At 38.1% G+C, this 22428-nt stretch overlaps 1 protein-coding gene across 2 annotated transcripts in view; it reads right to left on the bottom strand.

Annotated features, from left to right (window-relative positions):
- LOC126270443 (transcription factor HIVEP3) overlaps positions 1–22428 on the bottom strand; it is a 388605-nt gene that overhangs the window by 34784 nt on the left and 331393 nt on the right. For both annotated transcript variants that reach the window (XM_049974070.1, XM_049974071.1), the window contains exons 5-13: positions 19950–20290; positions 17315–17954; positions 14809–16138; positions 2275–2711; positions 1643–1918; positions 1154–1247; positions 958–1078; positions 539–674; positions 333–456 (exon numbers count right to left, since the gene is read on the bottom strand). In XM_049974070.1, coding sequence (XP_049830027.1) covers positions 333–456; positions 539–674; positions 958–1078; positions 1154–1247; positions 1643–1918; positions 2275–2711; positions 14809–16138; positions 17315–17954; positions 19950–20290 — 3499 coding nt within the window. The remainder of the gene's footprint in view (positions 1–332; positions 457–538; positions 675–957; positions 1079–1153; positions 1248–1642; positions 1919–2274; positions 2712–14808; positions 16139–17314; positions 17955–19949; positions 20291–22428) is intronic.

Below are 22428 nucleotides of genomic sequence, written 5' to 3'. Positions count from 1 at the left end.
CTGAAACAGTCAAAGCTTCCAAAATCTACAAGTCTTTTTTTTGGACAATATGAGAAGAAATGGTTGGTGCATTATTCAAGTCACTTAAATCTATTCTAGACATCTATAGAAACTGCCCAGTTACCATATTACGAGAATTTTAGAAACATCTATAACAAACAAGGAACATTTTCTTTAGGTTTGCTACCATATTCAACTAAACTATATTAAACATTGACCAGCATACAAAACTGTACATCTGTAAAAAAAAAATTGCTGTACCTTGACATACAATTACCAATATACCAGTATAAAAAATATATAAATAAAAACAAAATAAATATATTTCTTACCCTCATCAGCTGGCACTTGTTCATCATCCTCATCTTCATCCTCATCATCGTCATCATCCTCATCTTCATCATTATCATCAGACTCCGATTCACCATCTTCAATTCGAGAAGCTCGCATTGCTTGCTGTAAAGATCATATATGTAACTCTGTTCTAAAATAACATAGTAACACATCGTATTACAACAAACAACAGCTTCTTCAGTACCTGTTTTGCCAGACATTCTTCATCGATGTAACTGTCATCAACAACAGTTGGTACAGGTACAATTCCAAGTTCTACACACTTCTTGTAATGTGCCTTTGATTTCATATGTTTTGTCAAATTTCCTTTTGTTTTGAAACTGTAAAAAGTTATATTTGCATAAGAATACAGAGTAATTTAAAAGGACACAAACTGAAGCTATGGGTCTTCACGCATATGACGAATAAATTTTGATACATGTTGTAAACATTATTACCAAGAGACATCTGAAATCTTACATCTATTGCAATGCCTCAAGCAATGAGTAAAGCACAGCCATCATGACTACTCTACATATTATTGGTACTACCATCAAACTTTCAGTAAATAGGTTAACTGTTCAGCTTTGTTTTCTTGAAAATAAATACAATAATTATTCTCACCTGAAATTACAGTGCTTGCAGGTGAATGGCCGGACATCTGTGTGAGTGCGAATGTGCTTCTTGAGCATAGAGGGCTTCTTGCAACGGATCCCACATTCCTCACACACATAACGACCACGGCCTAAAATATGTGTTAGTGAGAATTATGTCCTCGACATTGTTGTTCATGTTAAGATCATTCCAAAATTCTGCTTACCTCTCCCTCTCACATATGTATATTCTTCATTAGACTCAAAGCCCCCATCAAAGATTTTAACCCTCCTTGGTGGCTGCTCACCACTTTGTGGACCCTACAAGATGCAAATGACAGCAAAAGGTATTTGGACTGTTTGTACAGCCAGACCAAATGAAGTATGTAGCTGCAATGACCACAATTATATTTTACAACTGCTTCTAGTGCAGCACGTTCAGGATGTCTTTCTTACTGATTTGTATCCCTTTTTCATCAAGGATATTTGTATGCATTAAAAAGGCTACACTTGATGCTCTAGTTCTACCTTCATTGCCAGGGAAACACTTCACTTGGTCAGGTTTTAACACCTGCAATACACTTAACTACAATAAATTTATCAGTGCAAAATTTATTAAGAAGACAAAATACTATTTCTGCAATGATTTCTGAAGAGCACAGGAAAGTTAAGATACTATGTTGTCACAGCCTTTGAACAGCAAGTGCAATACCTACTTCTTGTCCATTGGTGTTGTTCTCGGAACTATTTTCTCCATCATCAGCATGTGTCTTATCTTCAGATGTACCTTCATCAGTTACATCTTTCTTTTCTTTGTTCTTCATCTGATTCAAAGTTTTATTCTGCCAATATGATGAATGGGTCATAACCAATGCACGCTTTTGTGAAGTTCTTGCCACTGTATACACAACCGGTCTATGACGTGAATCGTACAGTGCCATTGCCTTGCCAGGCTCTAGACCAAGAGGATTTGGAGCAGCCTCTGAACAAACCTGAAATAAAATGACACTTGCTATTCAAATTGAGGAGGAGGAGAAGGGGGGGGGGGGGGAGTCAAACACGAAACCATCAATGGGCAAGAAAAAAAAAAAAAAAAAAAAAAAAAACATTTACTGTTAAGAAAAATTATTCTTCTTGATACACATGAAGGAATCTCTTTGAGGAAACCAAAATAACTTTTTACCTCACAACAGAAAGTTTATGAAAATGCATAATGTTTTCCACAGCAAATTAAAAACTTAATAATCATATCCAATAAAATGTATAAAAGTTATATTTATATAAATTATTATATACTGTTCTTGAACGATTTTACATAAATTAAATAAAATTGTTTTGTAAAGCTTACCTTCCAATTGGAGTACATTGACAGCTTCGAGTGTTCAGGGCTGTGTAGCACATACATAGGTTGAAGCCTATTCAGAGTGCAATAATACGAACGAGCTGAGCATTTTAGGCCCAAATATGTGTATGCATGTCCATTCAAGTACAACTGTCCATACGACTTTTTTGGTCGTGGGGTCTCTGGGCTTACGAGAGGCAAAACTGGTGTCAACCCCATACCGTGTACCTTCTTTGGTGTAAATGTCCCTGGCTTCAATGGCAACGATGTAGGCCTAAGAAACCGTGGACGATGAGAGCTATCAGAATTTCCACTCTTTCCATTTCCATCCTCATTATCTATACTTTTTTCGATATCTGCACTTTCTGTTCTGCCACCATTTTCTGGTTTTGCAGGTGATAATGAACTTTCACATTTAGAGCCCATCACAATACTGTCACTTCCTGGAATCACATATAAATATAAATTACTGAAAATAAGGAAATAAATCAAGATAACATAAAATGAATACTGTAAAATTATAATATGTGATACTAGTACCACTGTCACTAAATTTGTATCAACTCTTTCTCATTGGTGCTAGCTATTAAGGTGACCTTTAATAACAGAGACATTTGACATTTTTAGGGAGTCTTAGTTCACTCTAAAATGTTCCTAGAAGCTAAACAATTTTTAATACAAAAATGGGTCTTTTGTCATTCAGTTATTTATGAACATATTGATAGTTAAGCCTGGTGGTAAATATTACTATCTCAATACGATGACTAAGAAACTTTCTCAGAAAAAAATCACCCTATCAATGGGTCAGACTTGCCTGAGATAAACACCTTCAACCACTGGTCAGCAGTGAAAAAGCCTCTGGCCACTGCTCATGAGGAACTAAGCTGAAGCAGTTCTATCAAACCATACTTGCACTGAGAATGAACCCAAGATCTAAGTTGATCACACCTACCCATTGTAAAGCCTCAGTTGGCTCATCCTCTCAGCTAGTTCCCATGAAACACATGGTACTCTCCTCCTCCCAGAATTTGAAAATGCTGTCACCAAGGGCATTTAAATGGTTCAAATACAGTATATTTCCGCTGTCAGTGTAAACTTGTTTTCCACTTGTATGAGAGAAAACTGCATGAACTATATGCAATTAAACCAGGAACTTTATCATGGCCCAGACATGCTCTTGGATACTAGTCAATCCCACAATGTTATAAAGACAATATCATTTGTCTGTTGCGGAAGAAGGTAAAACATGAAAGAAAACATTTAATAATAATCTGATTGCTGCTGTGTACGCATTACTCCAACAGCCAATAAGTTTATAAGGTATCAGAACGGTAGGTAACAACTAACTGTTACCACCAAATGACTAACTTCTTATTTTCTGGATGGGTTGGAGGATTATGGCAGTAAATCAATGTTTCATCACCAGTAACAATGTTATTAAAATAATAAGGTAGAACACTAATTTTTCGAAGCACCGGAAACATTTCATTTGAGTGGATACGGTTGTAATAATAATTGACCAGAGGCGCTTTTTTATATTTTGTTTACCACTACCAGTTTCAAGCAAAGACTCATTCTCTTTTGATTTTATGTGTAATTTGACCCGACTTTTAAGGTGTTGGATGTTGTTTTTCGAATTGTGATCTATTTTATTTCTATGTTCTGAATGTCCATTTAAAATGAGATTACTATTTCATCTAAGATGTTCGTGTAGATCCCTTTTTTGGTTCTATGAAGAATGGGTTGAGTCCAGAGGCATGCACTGAGCCTGTATGGTCCACCCGGGACCACAGAGAGGACTACCGGGCAAGCTTCGAATCACACTGCCCAGTGTCCCGTCAGGTCCCCGAGTCCAGCCAGGTGCCCATCATGCGGCTGAGCTGGTCGTCAAGCGGCATGCCGCCACACATCACACTGTTGTGTGGAAGTCTCTGTGGCCCAAGCAGTTTTTTATTTTGCACAGTATTTACTGACACTGTACTTCACCTCCGGTGTTACATTAAAATAATTGATGGCTGTAACATGAGTAACAAGATTATTACTTAAATATCCACTGCTGCTTTTAATTGTTAAATTGACTTCTTGTTACACGGATATGAAAAGACTTTGTACCTCATGATACAGTAAAAACAGTTAATTTTATTAAAGGTTGCCCTACTAATTATCAAATTTTTGTAATAATTTATGAGCAAATGATAAGCACTTAAAGGTTTATTGTTATTGTTATTGTTTCTTTCTTATCTCAGATGTTATGTCTGGTCAAAAGTAGAAACTGACGCGGACCTTGATCAAGTGTGACTTCCTTTTAACTGTACGGTATATGTTGTATTGCATTTAGGAACTTTCGGGTAATTGAACATGTATCAATAATTACGGATTTCTGTAGTTGTATATTTAAGTTTGGATGTAGCTGTATTGCACTGATGTACTGGTGGATATTGTGTGGTATAACTCCTGTAGTTGATAGTATAATTGGTATAATGTCAACTTTATCCTGATGCCACATATCCTTGACTTCCTCGGCCAGTTGGATGTATTTTTCAATTTTTTCTCCTGTTTTCTTTTGTATATTGGTTGTATTGGGTATGGATATTTCGATTAGTTGTGTTAATTTCTTCTTTTTATTGGTGAGTATGATGTCAGGTTTGTTATGTGGTGTTGTTTTATCTGTTATAATGGTTCTGTTCCAGTATAATTTGTATTCATCATTCTCCAGTACATTTTGTGGTGCATACTTGTATGTGGGAATGTGTTGTTTTATAAGTTTATGTTGTAAGGCAAGCTGTTGATGTATTTTTTTGCTACATTGTCATGTCTTCTGGGGTATTCTGTATTTGCTAGTATTGTACATCCACTTGTGATGTGATCTACTGTTTCTATTTGTTGTTTGCAAAGTCTGCATTTATCTGTTGTGGTATTGGGATCTTTAATAATATGCTTGCTGTAATATCTGGTGTTTATTGTTTGATCCTGTATTGCAATCATGAATCCTTCTGTCTCACTGTATATATTGCCTTTTCTTAACCATGTGTTGGATGCGTCTTGATCGATGTGTGGCTGTGTTAGATGATATGGGTGCTTGCCATGTAGTGTTTTCTTTTTCCAATTTACTTTCTTCGTATCTGTTGATGTTATGTGATCTAAAGGGTTGTAGAAGTGGTTATGAAATTGCAGTGGTGTAGCCGATGTATTTATATGAGCGATTGCTTTGTGTATTTTGCTAGTTTCTGCTCATTCTAGAAAGAATTTTCTTAAATTGTCTACCTGTCCATAATGTAGGTTTTTTATGTCAATAAATCCCCTTCCTCCTTCGTTTCTGCTTAATGTGAATCTTTCTGTTGCTGAAGGTATGTGATGTATTCTATATTTGTGGCATTGTGATCGTGTAAGTGTATTGAGTGCTTCTAGGTCTGTGTTACTCCATTTCACTACTCCAAATGAGTAGGTCAATACTGGTATAGCATAAGTCTTTATTGTTATTATTATCATCATTATCATTATCATCATCATCATCATAAAGGGTCTAATCACAGCATCTTGCACTGAACTGTCTGCACAGGGGTACATTTGTTGGCCACACACATATGGATGTTAGAGAAGGGCCATGGATATTCCTGACAGATTCTGGAACCATCTCCAGTCTCTGCCTATGCATTAGTGGAGACATGACATTGGGGCCAACACCAGCAATTCTTGAAATAACCCATTTGGGCTCATGAGCTGGTCATGCACATGTAGATTTCTGCAATAACAGGCCAGATTACATTCTTCAAATCAATGAGTTTTTCTGTAGTTTTCATGTGACATCAAGTTCTAGTTACTTACAGTTTGGTGAAGGAGTGGAGCAATGACCAAGTCAAAAAATTTATAAAACTGTACCGCAAAGGAAACTGCTTGTGGAAAATGAACCATGAACATTACACAAAGAAGAATATAAAAAGAAAGGTATACAAAGAGAATGCTGAAGCATTTCTGTATGACGTTCCAACTGGGGAACAATGTGTAATAAAAAGTTATCTAAAAAATTAGAGACCAAGTTTTGTAAAAGAGCTCAGAATAGTGTAGGCTGTAGAAGAAAACAGAAAAAGGAAAGAATGAAGTGTACAAACAAATAAAAAGTTGCTTGTACCATGTTTATGGTAGTACTATGCATTTGATTTGTTACTTCCTTTATTTTGCATTATGAGTTACTTTTCTTTACAATGAACGCCATGTTGCTACCACATCAAAGGATTCTGAAAGAAGTGCAGATGATTCAGAAAGCAAATCTGCTCATGTGCAGCCAGTCATTTCCACCTTCCCAGCACTGCCTGTTTCCCTGTTGAAGCTTCATTTTCCAAGGTGAGATATACATGTAGAATGATGGCCTCAGCCGAGTATCCGAAAGAGCAGCAGGCCTCGACAGTGCATCGCAGGTCGTGCCTTACATTTCTGAGTACAGCTGAGCTCAACTACACACACTGTGGACAATGGAATGGACTGGTCATGCACAGGTGGGCTTGGGCCAGTCAATGTGACATGATGCATGGCTCTGGTTAAGTCTATTGCATAGTGCGGATTTTCTCAATGATTCGTATTCATTCCTGATCCATATACATTCCTGACTGGTCACACATTTTAGCTTTGTACAGAGTATTTTGTTCATTCCTATGTTATTCTCAATGCAAAAGCTAATATTAATGTAAGTATTATTTTTTTGAGATTTATTTCCTATATATGGTGGAATATCAATTTTTTCTTTCTTCTTCCTTTCTACTTTTGATGATGTTGTTCAGTCATTTTTATTTGGAAATTTGGTCCCAATTTTCTTTCTGTATATTTTATAAGCTATATTAGGATTGCAAGCATTTTTTGTGATTACAGTTTTTTAACTGTAACCATTTCTGTCTCATGTTTTTTGTAGTAAGTGGAACTCTAATGACACAATCTATCATGGCATGAAAATACACCATTTTAAGTGTTAGTGGGTGACATGGTAAGTTGTGTATTGTGCAGTGACTTGTGATCTGTTTGCAAAATTTACGAGCAACTCATTAGCTATTTTTGTGTGTGAGAAGTTTATGCTCTTGTTGGTTTCATATTTGGTGGTAAATTTGATGCTATTATGAATTTTATTCATTTGTTGGTGAAATTCAATTTATCTCATGATTGTTTCCATTAAAGAGAGTGAAGGTAACATCAACATAAGGTCGGGAATGAAAAATTTTTTTTCTAAGTGATTTAACAAAATATTTAGCTGTGTGTGCTGTCATACAATTATTTCATTTTCCAAGGGGAGAGATACCTGCAGAATGATGGGACCACTATTGGAAGCTGCCTCACAGGAACCCTGGTAATTATTTTCTTAGATCAAAATTTTCAGAGAACAATCCTAATCAGCTGATAAGTCACTTACCAACATTATGTAGACAATCCTCTCATTCTCTTTAATGAAACGATGGCAAAACTAATAAAGTTAATCAACAAATGAATAAAACCCATAACGCCATCAAAGTGACCATCAAATATGAAACCAACAAGAGCATAAGCTTCTTGGACACATTTCCATTTTGTAAACCTAAGACAAGCGACTGCATGATGCATAACTCATCATGACCACCACTAATACAGAAAACAGCTTATTTTTCAAACCATGATAGAATGTGTCATTAGAGTTCCACTGAGCAAAGAGGTCATGAAGACAGAACTGGATACAACTAAAACTCTTGCTATGAGTAACAGCTAAAATCCTGATATAGTCCATAAAATATACAGAAAGTAATTCACTTACAAATCTGCAAACAAAAGTGAAGAGATAACATTAAGAAAGTAGAAAAAAGAAGAAAAAATCCATTATGTTACCATATATGAGGAAATACTTCCCAAAAAATAAGTGAGACATTTCACATCATCACCATGTTAAAATCAGCTTTTGCACATAGAACAAACTAGGAATGAAAATAAGATGCAGGACAGACAAACCTAAAAAATATAGACAATCAGGAATATATACAATTAAATGCAGTGACTGTGCCTTATTCCAAATTGAACAAACAGGATGGAAATTTATTACAACATACAAAAAAGATATAAACAAAAGTGAAATCATCATCTCCACATTAAGTACTGCATTTCCAGGAATATCACTTTACAGAAGACATATGCACTAATCTTTCCATTCTTCATAAAGCTCATAAACGAAGCTACATGAACGTCTTATAGGAAATAGAAATCTACTCACATTTGGCAAAAAGTCCACACAATATTTTAAACAAAAAAGCAGAACATAGAAAGAAATATATATTGAGAACTTGGACAAAATTCTTTTGGCGAGATATAATTAACAAAAACCAATCCTCAATTTTACACACGATATAAATTGATTTTCATCATAAATACAAGTGTATCTGTGACACATGTATAGAATATTGTAACAGACAAGCGCAAATGCAGCAAGACAAAGTATTAGATCATAATTGAAAAAATAACATTTAACAGCTAGTGATGTAAATAAAAATTAAACTTACAACCAAAAATAGAATGCTGTAAATAAAACATAAAAAGTAGCACTGGTGGATTATTATTACAACAGTATGTATTTCATACAATTTGTCAAGGCTGTAGAACAGTATACGTAAGAAATATTTAACTGAAGCTCAGATCTGAAATTAGTACTTGAGAAACAGTATTACAATAAACTGGTCACAGCTTTTATTTCTCTCCACGTAAAATTCTTGATACCGAATAATCAAACAGTTACAGAAAACTGATATGAGCTTAAGCTTTTGGCTACAATGCAATACTGAAAGATTTAAACATAAACAGTTCACTGTTACTACCAGCCACTTCTACTTTCTCAGAGTCTCTTCGGTAAAATGATCCTATATCAATAAATAGACTTCATATTTAATGCATTTCTTGTCAATAATTTTTCTATTGATTTTAATGGCAATTTAGCTCACAACTTAGTTTATGTCTTACATATTACAAAATGACTGAGTATAAACTTTTTTACTATTTTTCCTCTAAAATTTTATTCAGCACTGTAACTATGGATGAAGCTTCAACTTAAAAGCAGCAGTATTCCAGTTAGAAATTCAAAGTATCTTGCTCAATTGGGATGCAGAAACTGGATTTTATTTTTAGCTATGTATTGCATGAAATTGTGTGAAACATGATTTTACATGTTTTCATCCCAATCTGATCAGTGACATCCCATGGAACCTGTAGTTAAAGATAATTGGACACCTACACTACTTCTATATTCTTTAATTATCAACACTTAATTGGGTTTTCTGTGTTTATCATTTAGGATTGCAAAATAGTTTTCTTGCAACAAAATTTCTTCTTTCACATTGCCTATATTTTCAGGTTATTTTAAGTGCAGCATTGAGTTTTATTACGTTACATTGATCTTTGGTCGATCAAACAAATTTTACAACAGATAAAACTACTTTCGCTTCTGGTACTGTGAATGGGGAAAATGTAAATTCCACCATGGTTCAAACTCCAAATAAATTGTTGATCTCCCTATTGTAGGCTGTGTAAATCAGTTTATAGGCCAGAGTAAGGCAAATGCAATCATAGGCCAAAGCCCAGTAAAGCACTAATGAGGTGGTTGTGGGCAACTTCACTTTCATCCTATTAATACACAATGAACATTACTTTCTAACATTGTAGCTTAACATTACATTGCGAATGAAATCACTAGAGGCGGAGCAATGGCTCATTTGGTTAAACATTTAGTTCTGGTAGTCCACACAGTTAATACTTTAAGATTGCTCTGAAATGTCCTTTAAGGACATTCAACATTAACAGCATGTTGAAGTAATACAGTTAGTTTCATTACACCATTCAAAGCATTTCATTATTTCAGAAAAATGAGACAAACGACTATGCGAGCAACCTTTCTCATTAATAAAGCGAAGTTCAGTATGCAGTTGCCAGAGGAAAATAATACAATTTTTAGCACAGAGGACAGAATCATAAACTATAGTTGGGGTAGCTCTTTACGCTGTCTCTTTACTAGTATCACTGAGCAAACAGAAGCTGGAGGCAGGAAAATCCATAACAATTTTAAATTTGACTTGGAACCAAATTAAGATTCACTTTCAGTCTCCACAATGAAATTACTTAACCTCATAAGTTTCTTAACCTGTTGAATTAGTGTCAAATGCCACAATACAAAATGTATAAAAATGAAAGCCCACTATTTAAACAAACTTATGAAGGCACACTGAATGGCAGCTTGCTCTAAATGTACAAAAATTTAAGTTAAAACAGATGAGTAGGGAAAGCAATCCTGTAACGTTTGAATACAGTACTAGCGACATGCCACTTCATACAATTACATCAATTAATTCTCTGTGTGACATTGCAAAGTGACACAAAATTGAATGAACACACAGAGTCTGTTGTAGGGTAGGCAAACTGTTGACATCAATTTACTGTGAGAATTTTAGGAACTGTAGCTCAGCTATAAAGGAAAATGTGTGTGTGCGAAAAATGTATCTGTGCGACAGAATCTTTAGTATTACTCTAGTGTTTCAGATCCACCAGGACGGATTAACAGAAGACATCGAAACAATTTAGAGTTGTGCTACTAAATTTTTTGCTAGTAGGTAGTACCCAATGATTCTAGAAATGTTCCACGAACTCTAATGGAAATCCCTGGAGGGAAGAGGACATTCCCTTTGAGAAACACTATTGCGAACATTTGGATAATTCTCATTTACGACAGAGTGCAAAACAGTTGGACTGCCACCAATGCACATGCCACATCAGGACTACATAGACAAGATAATGGAAATCCAGGCTCATATAGAAGCATATAGACAGTCATTTTCCCACTTTCCATTCGCAAGGGGGACTGCAAAGGGAATAACTAACCGTGGTACAACGTATCCTCCACCATGCACTGTATGGACTGCTGTTTAGAATGTACCCAGAATGTACACAGATAACTATGTAGATTTATATTTTGAATGTGAAGTTAGCAAAACGTATACTTCAAAGCACATGAAATTAAAAATTTTCCTAGGTTTTTATGTAGTTTATAACAAACTACTTAAAATTTTGTGTGATAATGTAACAGTATTAAATTTAGCATACATTTCTGTCATTTATACTTTTTCTGAATATGTTTTATATCTGTCTACAGAAAAAGTCTGAGAGACACTATATTCTATTGGAATTCATACCAACGGTGAATAAAACAAAATATCGGCTAGTGGCAAAGAAAATCTGATCTTTACTTACAAAATGAGTAGCTAAGTATGTTTTCTGTCATCATCTTATACTACGACTTCCACTGTTATAGAAGATCTATACAATCTATTGATTTTACCATTCACTTAAAAACAATTCACTAAGAATTGCTTTTACATACATGTCAAAAATCGTGCCTATCTGCGACTCAGCATCTCGGCTATATGGTGAGTAGTGACTTTCCTTTTCATAATACTGTTATTTTTACATGTATATGATAGATATTTAATTAAAAGCTGAAGAGGCAGATAATACATGTTTACATATTAAACCTTTGCTGTACCCCTTTATCTTCCTTTAACGTAAATAATTCACGTAACATTCCACATTATTTGGTATTTAACAATTCCATAAGTGTCTCTCCAGCAAAAATAGATTAAGTAATGCTGACTAAAAAGCATATAAGCTCACTGAACAAAATCTCAGTCCTTCCATTAAGAAAGCAGATTTGTCACTTTTGAATGCTGTAGAACTAGTATCAGGTGGTCATATGACCCTCAATCACCAACGTAAGTCATGGAACTGAGGTGGTGTGTATGCACTAGGCAGTTATATGGAATCAATACAGTAAGATGGGTGAATGAGAAGACATGACTGAATTGCAGAAACCACACTGGTTGGTGTATTAGATCACATCTTGATCCCATAGAAAAATGTCTGAAACTAGTTGAAGCAATGTGTGAAACATATCTATCAACATCCCTGAAATTTGGAATTTCTATAGGATTTGATCAGCAATTAGTAGCTTGAGCTGGATATGGCATACTTAACAGAACTTGCGAACACTCTTCCTGAAGTATTTTGGCCATTATCCAAGTCTAGAAGTGCTACTAACATGGTATTAGGAGTATGTCTTTTATACTGCCGGGTCTGGGTGCTGACGAGTCCTCTCCATTTGGCTCGGTCCTCCCAACACTTTTCTTCCTCCACTTGCTGCCAGCTCACACTTCTCCTTTCCACAGATATTCTCACTCCCGTTTTGCACAATGTTCTTGGGTGCCCGCTAGGTCTTTTCCATCCATCTTTAGTTCTTCCATAATTTTGGGAAGTTTCTGCCCACGCATCCTCTTAACATGCCCATACCATCTTAATCTCTTTTTTTTTTTTATTTCTTCTCTCATACTTTCTTGTTTAAGGTCCTTTCTAATCTCTACATTCCTTACTCTGTCCATTCTTGTTTTTCCCTTAACCACTCTGAGAAATTTCTTTTCCCCTGCTCGCAGTCCCTTTCTGTCATTGTCCATGTTTCTCCTCCATAGGTGACAATACAGAAGTAATAACTCTTATACATAAGGAGCTTTGCTTTGTCTGAAACTTCCTTATTCCAAATCAGGTGTTTTATTGTTTGGTAGAAATTGCCTCCCTTCTGTAACCTCCTATTAATTTCGTTGGTTATTCTTCCATCACTAGATATTTCACTCCCTAAATAAGTGAAATTGTCTACCACTTTGAGGGGTTCTCCATTCAAAGTAATATCCCATTGAGCCCTACGTCTCTTCCAAATACCATTACTTCACTCTTATCTTTAATTATTTTTAACCCAGATCTTTTCATCTGCAAAACTCATTTTTTGTCTTTTTCTTTTACTATATCTTTAACTGCCCTATTCATTACCTCCACAACAACATTAAAAAGCGCAGGAGATATAATACTTCCTTGCTCAAGTCCGTGTCTTATTTCGAAGTATATAGAGTTCCTCAATGGTGTTCTAATTCTACAATTGTGTCCTCTGTACATTGTCTTTATTACATCAATGTGTCCATCTTCATCTAATGTATTCATCAGTACAAGAAGATAAAATGAAATGGACTAAAAATAACCTAAATATTGGTACCCTTAATACATTAACTCTCAACGGAAAAATGGAAAAAATGACAAATGTACTAACAGAGAGAAAGTTAGATATTTTGGGATTAAGTGAAACGAAGTGGAAGGGAAAAGGTGACAAGAATTAGAGAGGTGGGGGAGAAAAAAATAGCAAACAGCTGGTTTATGAAGAGAGAAAGTCATGTTATCCCCAGATACAATTGGGATGGAAGAACCAAGAGTATAATCGATTTTATTCTAGTAGGTAGGGAATGGGGAGAGAAAGTAACAAATGTGAAGGTAATTCCAAGTGTGAGTGCAGATGGAACCATAGATTACTGGTGAGACAATGGAAAATGAATCAGTGTGTAAAAATTGAAAACAGATGAAAGTGACAATGATAAGGGATTGAAAACTAAAGGAGAGTGAAAGTACTGAAGTATAGAGAATTAATCACACAAAAATTTCTAAAATAAGTTTTCTGCAAGGTAGAAAAAGAATGGAGTTTATTCAAAGACACGCTAGTCGAAGCAGCACAAAAAGTATGTGGTAGAACTCCTGGAAAGGAAAAAGTGAGACAGACAAGTTAGTGGGATGATACCACAGTCCAAGCAGTTAGAAGAAAAAAATGGAGTCTGGAGAAAGTGGTGGGAAACGAAAAATGACAAGGACCGCAAAAGGAACATAGAGGAAAGGAAGAAGTGCAAAGAAATCGTGGAAACACCAAAGAAAAAGGTATGAGAAGAGTTTACAAAACAACTTGAAGATGATGTGAAGAGCAATAAGAAAATGTTCTATAAAATTATGAAAAATAAAAGAAAGGCTTCTGAAGTACCAGTAAAAATGGAAACAGAGGATGGGACTGGGACTGATGATCCATGGAATATAAAAGATCTCTGGAGAGAACATTTTAAGCAACTATTAAACCCTGAGGAGCCAGGTACACGAGGAAACAATAAATACTGGAGAAAACTGAGAGAAGATGGCAAGCAGAATTAGGACAAATTACAAGGGAGAAAATGGGGGGGGGGGGGGGGGGGGGGAAGTACCAGGACCTGATGAAGTATCAGTGGACATGATAAGAGCAGCAGGTCCAGTGGGAATGCAGTGGCTGTATAGAGCACTGTCAAGTGTGCATACAGCTAACATTTTTTAAAGATTTTAACTAAATCGAAGAAGTGAAGATAGAAAATGAGCTGAGTGAAATAAAGCAAGGGTTTAGGAAAGGAAGAAGCATGATCGACCTGATATTTTCTATCCATCAACTGATGGAAAAAAGTTGGGAGTGTAACAAAAGGGTGATAATGGTTTTTATAGACATAGAACACACACACACACACACACACACACACACACACACACACACACACACACACGGCCACACACGGCCACATTTAATTTTGATAGATCTAAAATGGAGATACTAACTAATTTCTTAGAGGGGTACAAAATAGTTCAAACTATACAAAACATATAATTACAACTAACCTCTGGAAACTTTCCTTGGTGGTGGTGTTATTGCAACTGGTTTTGATGGTGATAAACGTTTGACAGAATCTTCAGAAACCAAACGCTCAACTGTGACTTCTCCAGGAGATGAAGCACAGTCTACCTTGATCATTGGTAGCGTTGACTGTAATTTTGGCATCTTCTTTGGTGGCGAAGATGATGCACTCGGTAACCTCACAGTGTCATCACGTGTTTCACGCTTGGATGGAGCAGACACTGTTATGAGTCCTGTGGTAGAACATTTTACAGGGGCTTTTGATACTTGTGGACTCATACGAGGACTGTCCACTACAGTGGTTGGTGATGCCTGCACTACACCACTAGTCACAGCTAAATCAAGAGGGGCAGTATTCCTTAGGAGAAGTGTCTGCGGGCCAGGTATTCCAGGCACATGAGGAATAACTTTACCACCATACTGTATTGTCACCACCCCTGTAGTTCCACTGGTTCCACTTGCAACAGATGGTGGAGGGAGTGTCAGAGGGTTGTAGGCAGTGATGTGTGTTAAGGGATTAAGGAATGCAGGGAAAGCCACAGGAAATGGCAGTGGACGACCAGGCGGAGGAATACCAGGTACTGCCAAATCAGGTGTGGCAATGTTAGGGGTTACAAGACGTGCTGCTGGAAACATAGCAGGTGCAGAAGCAGCAGCAGGAACAGTGGATGGGGTGTTTTGAGTTGGCTTTGGGCTTACTACACCACCACCCGAAGTCCTCGGCGTACGTGCACCATTAGCAGAGCTGCCTCCTGCAGGTGTAGGAGTCATTGTTGCTGCAGCGACACCAGCTACTCCTGAACTGATAGTTGTCGTAGGTAGCTGAACAAGTGTGCCTCCCGAGTGAAGCCCAGAGCGTGCTATCGTAACGACTATGTGTGGAGACTGTGGCTGCCCGCCTTCGATTACACTAGCTGTTGTAGAGCAGGGACCTACCACAAGCCCTCCTCCCATGTGCCCAACTGTGAGCCCTGGACTGTGCCCGCTGCCACGTGTTGATGGCTCTATACGCAATGTCTTCATTTCACCAGCTGCATCCAAGATTTGCACCTCACCCCCAAACATCTGAAGGGAGTTGGGCCGAGGTGGTGCTGGCGGTGGGCACTTTGATAATTCCTCAATGGAACGCAATGAAGGTAAGGGTGACGTACAGCAAGATGAAGATGCAGAGGATGAACGTTCCGAGTCAAGGCGACGTCTTTTGTCTTCAGGCCTGTAGCTGTCAATAAGAGGTGTAGAACCTAGTAGAGGTCCCGGTGATGGAAAAGGTGGAGCCACACGATCACCACTGGCCACTGCAGCACGTACATCCACCTGAAGAAGATATTTTCTGATACAATATCTTATTTAACTTCTTGTACTTCTATTTTTTTAATCTATCATTAGTTCTATACAATATGAAGCAAAGGGTTGAAATTACACAAACCAAATTTTCAACTGTTCTTAATGTTTTGTGGGGTAGCATTCTCAGGTAAGTTTTTATACCATTTACAGAACAGTAAACACAATCGGGTGATGACCATTTTTGTAATTAATTCTTTTACAGCTGGAGGGTACAGTTAAGACACATGGCACCGCAGAGCCAAAACACCCAACGTACATCGGCAACAACAACAGAGTATAAAAGTTCAAATAGAAATTGTGCTATGTTGTCTGTGTAATGCTGACTTTGCATTGAATACATGACAGAATTCTGAAATAAATTTTCTTAATCTATAACTAAAAATTTACACTAACGTCACAGAAGCAAGGAAAGGAATGGAGTAAGACAAATAGGGAGAAGAAATTAAAACTATGTTGTAAACAAAGGAGAAATAGGAGACGAAAACAAGAAATATTTTAACATTTTTGATATGTCAAAATTGTATATTGGGGTCCAAAATTTGAACCACAAACTTCAACCACTTTCACAGATAAATGACTACCAGTTAGGGCCATTTGTGAATACATTACAGATCAACTCAAAATTACTGTTGTACTTTGTTCCCCCGATATCTTCACATCAACATCAAAGAACAAGTTCATCTCCATAACATTAGCAATGATGCAGTAACTGTCTTATTGTTCAAATTATGTTTCATGAAGAAGTTGCACGATGATGCAAAATGTGTGTAGAAATACTGAAGTAAAATACTTTGTGTGACACATAAAATAAGAGATTAACTAGTATCACTAAAAGAATTTGTAAAGATAGAAAGTCCTCAGCACATTCACAGTCCAGTAAGAATAGAGGAAAATCACATAATTGTCAATAACAAAAATCACATTCTTGTCAGTGACAGTGAACAGACAAATATGACAAAATCCTTACATATGGAACCAAAGGTTCCTTCATTCTCTAAGAAAGACCCTTCAGACATTAAGGTCATAGTCAACAGTGGTTTTCAGAGAGAGAGAGAGAGAGAGAGAGAGAGAGAGAGAGAGAGAGAGAGAGAGAGAGAGAGAGATTGGACAGGATGCAACAATTTAAGAGCTGTTGATGATGGTTACCTTCAGTGCTGTTCTTTGATGTCTGGTCTCTTCAAGAGAGCTGTACGAGCTAGCTGATGATATTCTGGGCCTTCTAGTGCAGTAGTAATGTTGGTGAGTCTCTAGGTTCTCTGCACTGCGAAATGGGATCTTGCACACATTACACACAAACTGGAAGCTTGCAGTTGTCACAGATGAAGTAGGAAGATCATCAGCTAGTTGGGATGTGGGCTCCAATGTAGCGCCCACCTCTGCAGCAGCCGCTGCCGCCGCTGCTGCCTCAGCAGCACGCCGTTTCAGTAACAGTCTTTTGATTATGGAGTTCTCAGCAGTGTGTTCTTTGCTGGTGGCAGAGGCTAGATCATTGAGGAGGGCAAGTGCCGCACTGCTGTCAGGGCCAGGATCAATTGGTGGCCCACATCCATGGTTGTGATCACGGAGTACCTGGCTAACAGCATGTTGCTGTACCAATGGCGGGATCTGACCCACTGTCTTGAGACGCTGTGGTGCTTCAACACCTGGTGCTGGTTCTTGCGCCAACACTGGGACAGGCCGTGACGACAAATTGAGTGGCTGTTGCACCAGCGTTGCATTTACTGGCTCTGGTGTCGAACAGGCGCTACTGCCCTCAGATGGACGTGGTGATGGAGTTGCCTCTGTCCTGGAATGTACAAGATAATTCCCCATCTGGATAGAACTGTACTAAAGCATTTACAATATCAGTTCAGTTAACTGCAGTTGCTACTGTAACGAGACGGAACTGATAAAAATTCGAAAATATTGAATCTACATAAGGTTGAATGCTGACTAGGAAATTTCAAAACTGCTGTAAGAGAAAGCTATGTAACTGAAAAGCATTGTACGGTGATCTAAGGTACTATATATGCATTCTCCACATACTTTTTTTTCCGATGTTCAATAGATGTCTAACTCTAGAACCTATTGTATACCACACAAGTATTATGACTGCATACCTCAAGCAAAAGACAAAATGGGTCTCCAAATAAAATGCAAGTGTCACAGATAATTATTAAGCCCCCCCATGACATCTGTATTAAGGTAGGAAAAAACTGTAGAGTTGAGACTTTCCATTTTCTGTTAGGAATACATTACGACAGCTGCCGTTCAAAGTCTGGAGGGAGTAATCTAAATATGTCTTATGTGGATCAGTATAAAAGATATAGACTTCTCAAAACCACCAGAGCAAAAAAGAATTTTTTTTCCACATGCTACAACTCAGAATTAAATCAAAATACAATACCCAACAATACTGCCTAGAATTTCATGCCACATAACAGTGAGAAATACACAGAATACAAATAACATCGTAATTGATCCACAAAATAAAAACACAATTTTAACTTGCAACCTTTTGGGATATTTCTTACGTAAGTTCAATACAATACAGGTAATTTTACCACAAACCTCTTCAGCTTACATTAACCATTTCCACCTGGAACTCACTACTATATTAGATATCATTTAAAAATGCAAGAATGAATGCAGCAGTACTTTTCCTATCCAAGGAACTTCACCTATTTTTGTTGTCAAATATTTGTCTTTCAGTGGGCTTAAATGTGTAAAATACAGTTGACGGAAATGATAATACTTATCATACAAAATGTTGACAGCATTTCACTTGAGTAAAATAGTTTTACTCTTCTTCAGAACGAACTCATTTAAAGTCTAGAGACTTCCGACAGTCAGGAATATGAACAGAAAGAATATGGTAACACACATTTACAGCAGATATTCAGGTTGTTCGTGGTGGTGGTGGTGTGATGCTGGTGATTAAAATAACAGTGAGAAAAGGAACAACAACAATGAAACCAGAAAGAAAGATGGTAGTCCACATCTCTCCTCAAAGCTTGAATATACGGAGATTGACAAAATCCTCACTTTGTAAAGGCGCACATTATAGCATCCAGTGTCTCAAGGAGACAAAATCACTCTTTCTACTTTGCTAATAGCAATTATGTCTAAGAAATAGGGAAAGTCTAGAAAGTAAACAATTTTTAAAGCAAGCTCCTTCTTCAACTTAGCCAACAGCCCTGCCACAGTGGATGTTCTTGTGAGATCACCGAAGTTAAGCACCTCTGGGCACGGCTAACACTTGGATGGGTGCTCATCCAGGTCTCCCACGTTCTGTTGGCAAGTGGGGGGTGCACCAAACCTGGCTAATTGAGGATCTACTTGGCTGAGAAGTAGTGGTTCCATGTAAAAAAAAAAGAGACAACAGCTGTAAGAGTGGTGTACTGACCCCCCACCCCACACCTCAAAATCAACAAACGAAGATGTCTGTGGGCTGAAGAAGACTCAGTGGTCCATCTGAGCCAGTGGGCTATGCAAGCCCAGTTTGGGTGGAGTTTAATTTAGTTTTCCCTCTTCAACAACAACAATTTGTACAGTAAAGTATAAATTTCATAAGGTTATCCGCAAGTGCATCCTGTTCTCCTTTTATTATGCTCGCAGTGTCTTCATGGAAAATACCAAGCAAACCACTACTCAGTCCTGTCCAAGTACTCACATGTGTACCGCATAGGTATGAAAATATCTGAGTTTTTGATCTTCTGCAATAAAGAAGTTGCAACAGTGGCTACAGAGTGTTGAAAGCCTATGCTAGTCACCTTTCACTAAATAACAATTATTTCTGTACCTGCTAGGGCGTAATAGCGCTGCTGCAAGCCTTGAAGAGTGGTCTGGCTGCTGCTGCATCTGTTGACGGTGTAGGTGCATTTTCTTGGGCCAGCTGCATGAGACAACTTGCTGGTTGTGTGTGATGATATTGGTGATATGACGTGTTATCACCTCAGGGCTAGGGCTGCCAGCTGCACCATGGCAAACAAGCGGGGGAGGAGGAAGTGGATTCTGCACATCAGCACTGCTTGTCGCCAGCTGCTGCTCCTGTTGCTGTTGCTCCTGTTGCACGGACTGTGATGATAATGGTGATGATGAAGCTTCATTAATAGTGGCAGGGAGCGGTGCTTCATCTTGTTGCTGAAAAATATATCATTTTGCTCAATAACAGCAATACACACACACACACACACACACACACACACACACACACACACACACACACACACACACACACTCCCCTGCTTTGAAGTTTTTCTCAGGTATTTGTAGTTGATACTGATTATTTCTACTTTGTATATACTTAGAAATTTTAATGATAAACTCCTCATTTAGAGTCTTCCTGCCCTACAAGTTTTACCACTTTCTAAAACCCTGTACAGTACAGTAAGTACATATCATGTAACCTGTTTGGCATAGGCAGAATACTGTTTGTTTATTACCACTTGCACCGGTATTGATGCAGAGACCAGTGGAATGACAGAGTTCAAAAAGTGAATGTCTAACCAGAAGCAAAGTTCAGTGTGTACTGAAAATTTTTGCACTAGTGCATGAACACCCAGCAAGTGATTCGAATCAACAAAACAAACAAACAAAAGCGCGGCCTGTCCCTCTATTATTAATGACTGTGTTGAAGGGTTCTGAGTACAGCAAGCAATGTCTATCATATCTAAGGATGCTGATGCATCAGTTGATGAGTCCACATGACATGCCCATGGTGGCGCAATAACAAGCTGCAACTGTGGTATAAACTCTGGGACTTTCTTACCTTTCACTCATATTGAAATCTGTGCTGGGTGAGGAATCCAAATCACTGTCAGGCACTAAACGGTTCATCCCTTTAATCACCATAAAAGGCCAGAAATGGCCTGGCCTGTGCAGACTTTGTTGATGGAGGAGGGGACAGTGGGGGTGCGTGAGAGGAGGCCCGCAAGATGTGCTGGAATACAGGCCACACGCTCACACGTCTTTTCCTTGTCATTATTGCTCGAGTCTGATGTCAGCTACGTCTGTGGACTTCATGTATTCTGGAGCGCTGCTTGGACCTGCCTGCAGAAGGATAATGAGTGCTGCAGTTTTTCAGTCTCCACCAACATTTTTTTTGTGTGTGTGGGGTGGGGGTGGGGGTGGGGGGGGGGGGGGGGGGGAGTGTTTGCAGGCAGTCTCTTGGGCAGGCTTGTGTCGGGCACAGTTGTTGCTAAAGGCGAGGGTACTATCTCATTGCAGACAGAGCTGATTATGCCTTGGGTTGACCCAGAGTCCTGGTCAGAACTGCGAAACCGTACGTGGGAGCCTGTATGGTAATAAGGCTATGAGGGTGGGTGGCAGTCCCATTGAGTTGAGTGCAGGGGTGAAGGAGGGTGCAGGGCTTGCACCCCAGTAGAATTTTGGCTGAACTATGTGCTTTAACAGAATGGACCAGTATGTCGCAAGCAAGCTAGTGTGGACTTCCCAGGAGTCAGCTGTCATCATTATCTCAAGCATCTACATTTTGAAGGTTCTGACCACCCATCTGACTTCCAGATTGGTGCCTGGCACATACTGCTTCTGGACCATACAGCAAGCTGGAGACTGTGTCTACATTTAACTGCTGTGTGATATCCAAATAATGGAGCTTATATATTTAGTTACTAAGCAACAATACCCACTAGTGCAGCTTTGCACCATCTTGTCAGGATATTTTGAGTGGGGACCAAACAGCAAAATAAAGGGCTTGTGGTTGGTGATCAGTTGAAACCTGGTACCACAGAGACATACATTAAACTTCTTGATGCCACATACGACAGCCAATGCCATTTCCCTATTTGTGAGTAATTTCAATGTGCCGCATTTAATGTTTTCAGATGCAAATGCAATTGGCTGTTCTAGCAAATTGGCACATTTGCAGGACAGAACTGCAGCAAGTCACAATCCAACATATCGATTGCAATTGTTCACCATTAGCCCGGGGTTGTATGGTGCTGGACAACAGACTAACCTAAGGCACTTTTTAAGTTGCAAGAAAGCTCTCTGACTAACCTCTGATCACACGAATCTAACTCCTTTTCTTACATAATCGATTGAGCAGGTATGACATCTATGCCACATCAGGAAGGAATTTTGCATAATTACTAACTTTTTTCAGGAGTGAGTGTAGTTCTTTGAGGTTGTCATGTGCTAGTAAGGTACTGATTGTGTCCACATGATCTTCTGTGGGCACGAGCCCTTCTTTCCATACTGTATGTGCTAGGAACTTTATATCTGATTCAAAGAAACTACATTTTTCGAGGTGACAATGA

The sequence above is a fragment of the Schistocerca gregaria genome, chromosome 1 (assembly GCF_023897955.1).
Source record: "Schistocerca gregaria isolate iqSchGreg1 chromosome 1, iqSchGreg1.2, whole genome shotgun sequence".
Classification (NCBI taxonomy): Eukaryota; Metazoa; Arthropoda; class Insecta; order Orthoptera; family Acrididae; genus Schistocerca; species Schistocerca gregaria.
The sequence above is the reverse complement of the archived record's forward strand: the minus strand, read 5'-3'. Positions and strand labels throughout refer to the sequence as shown.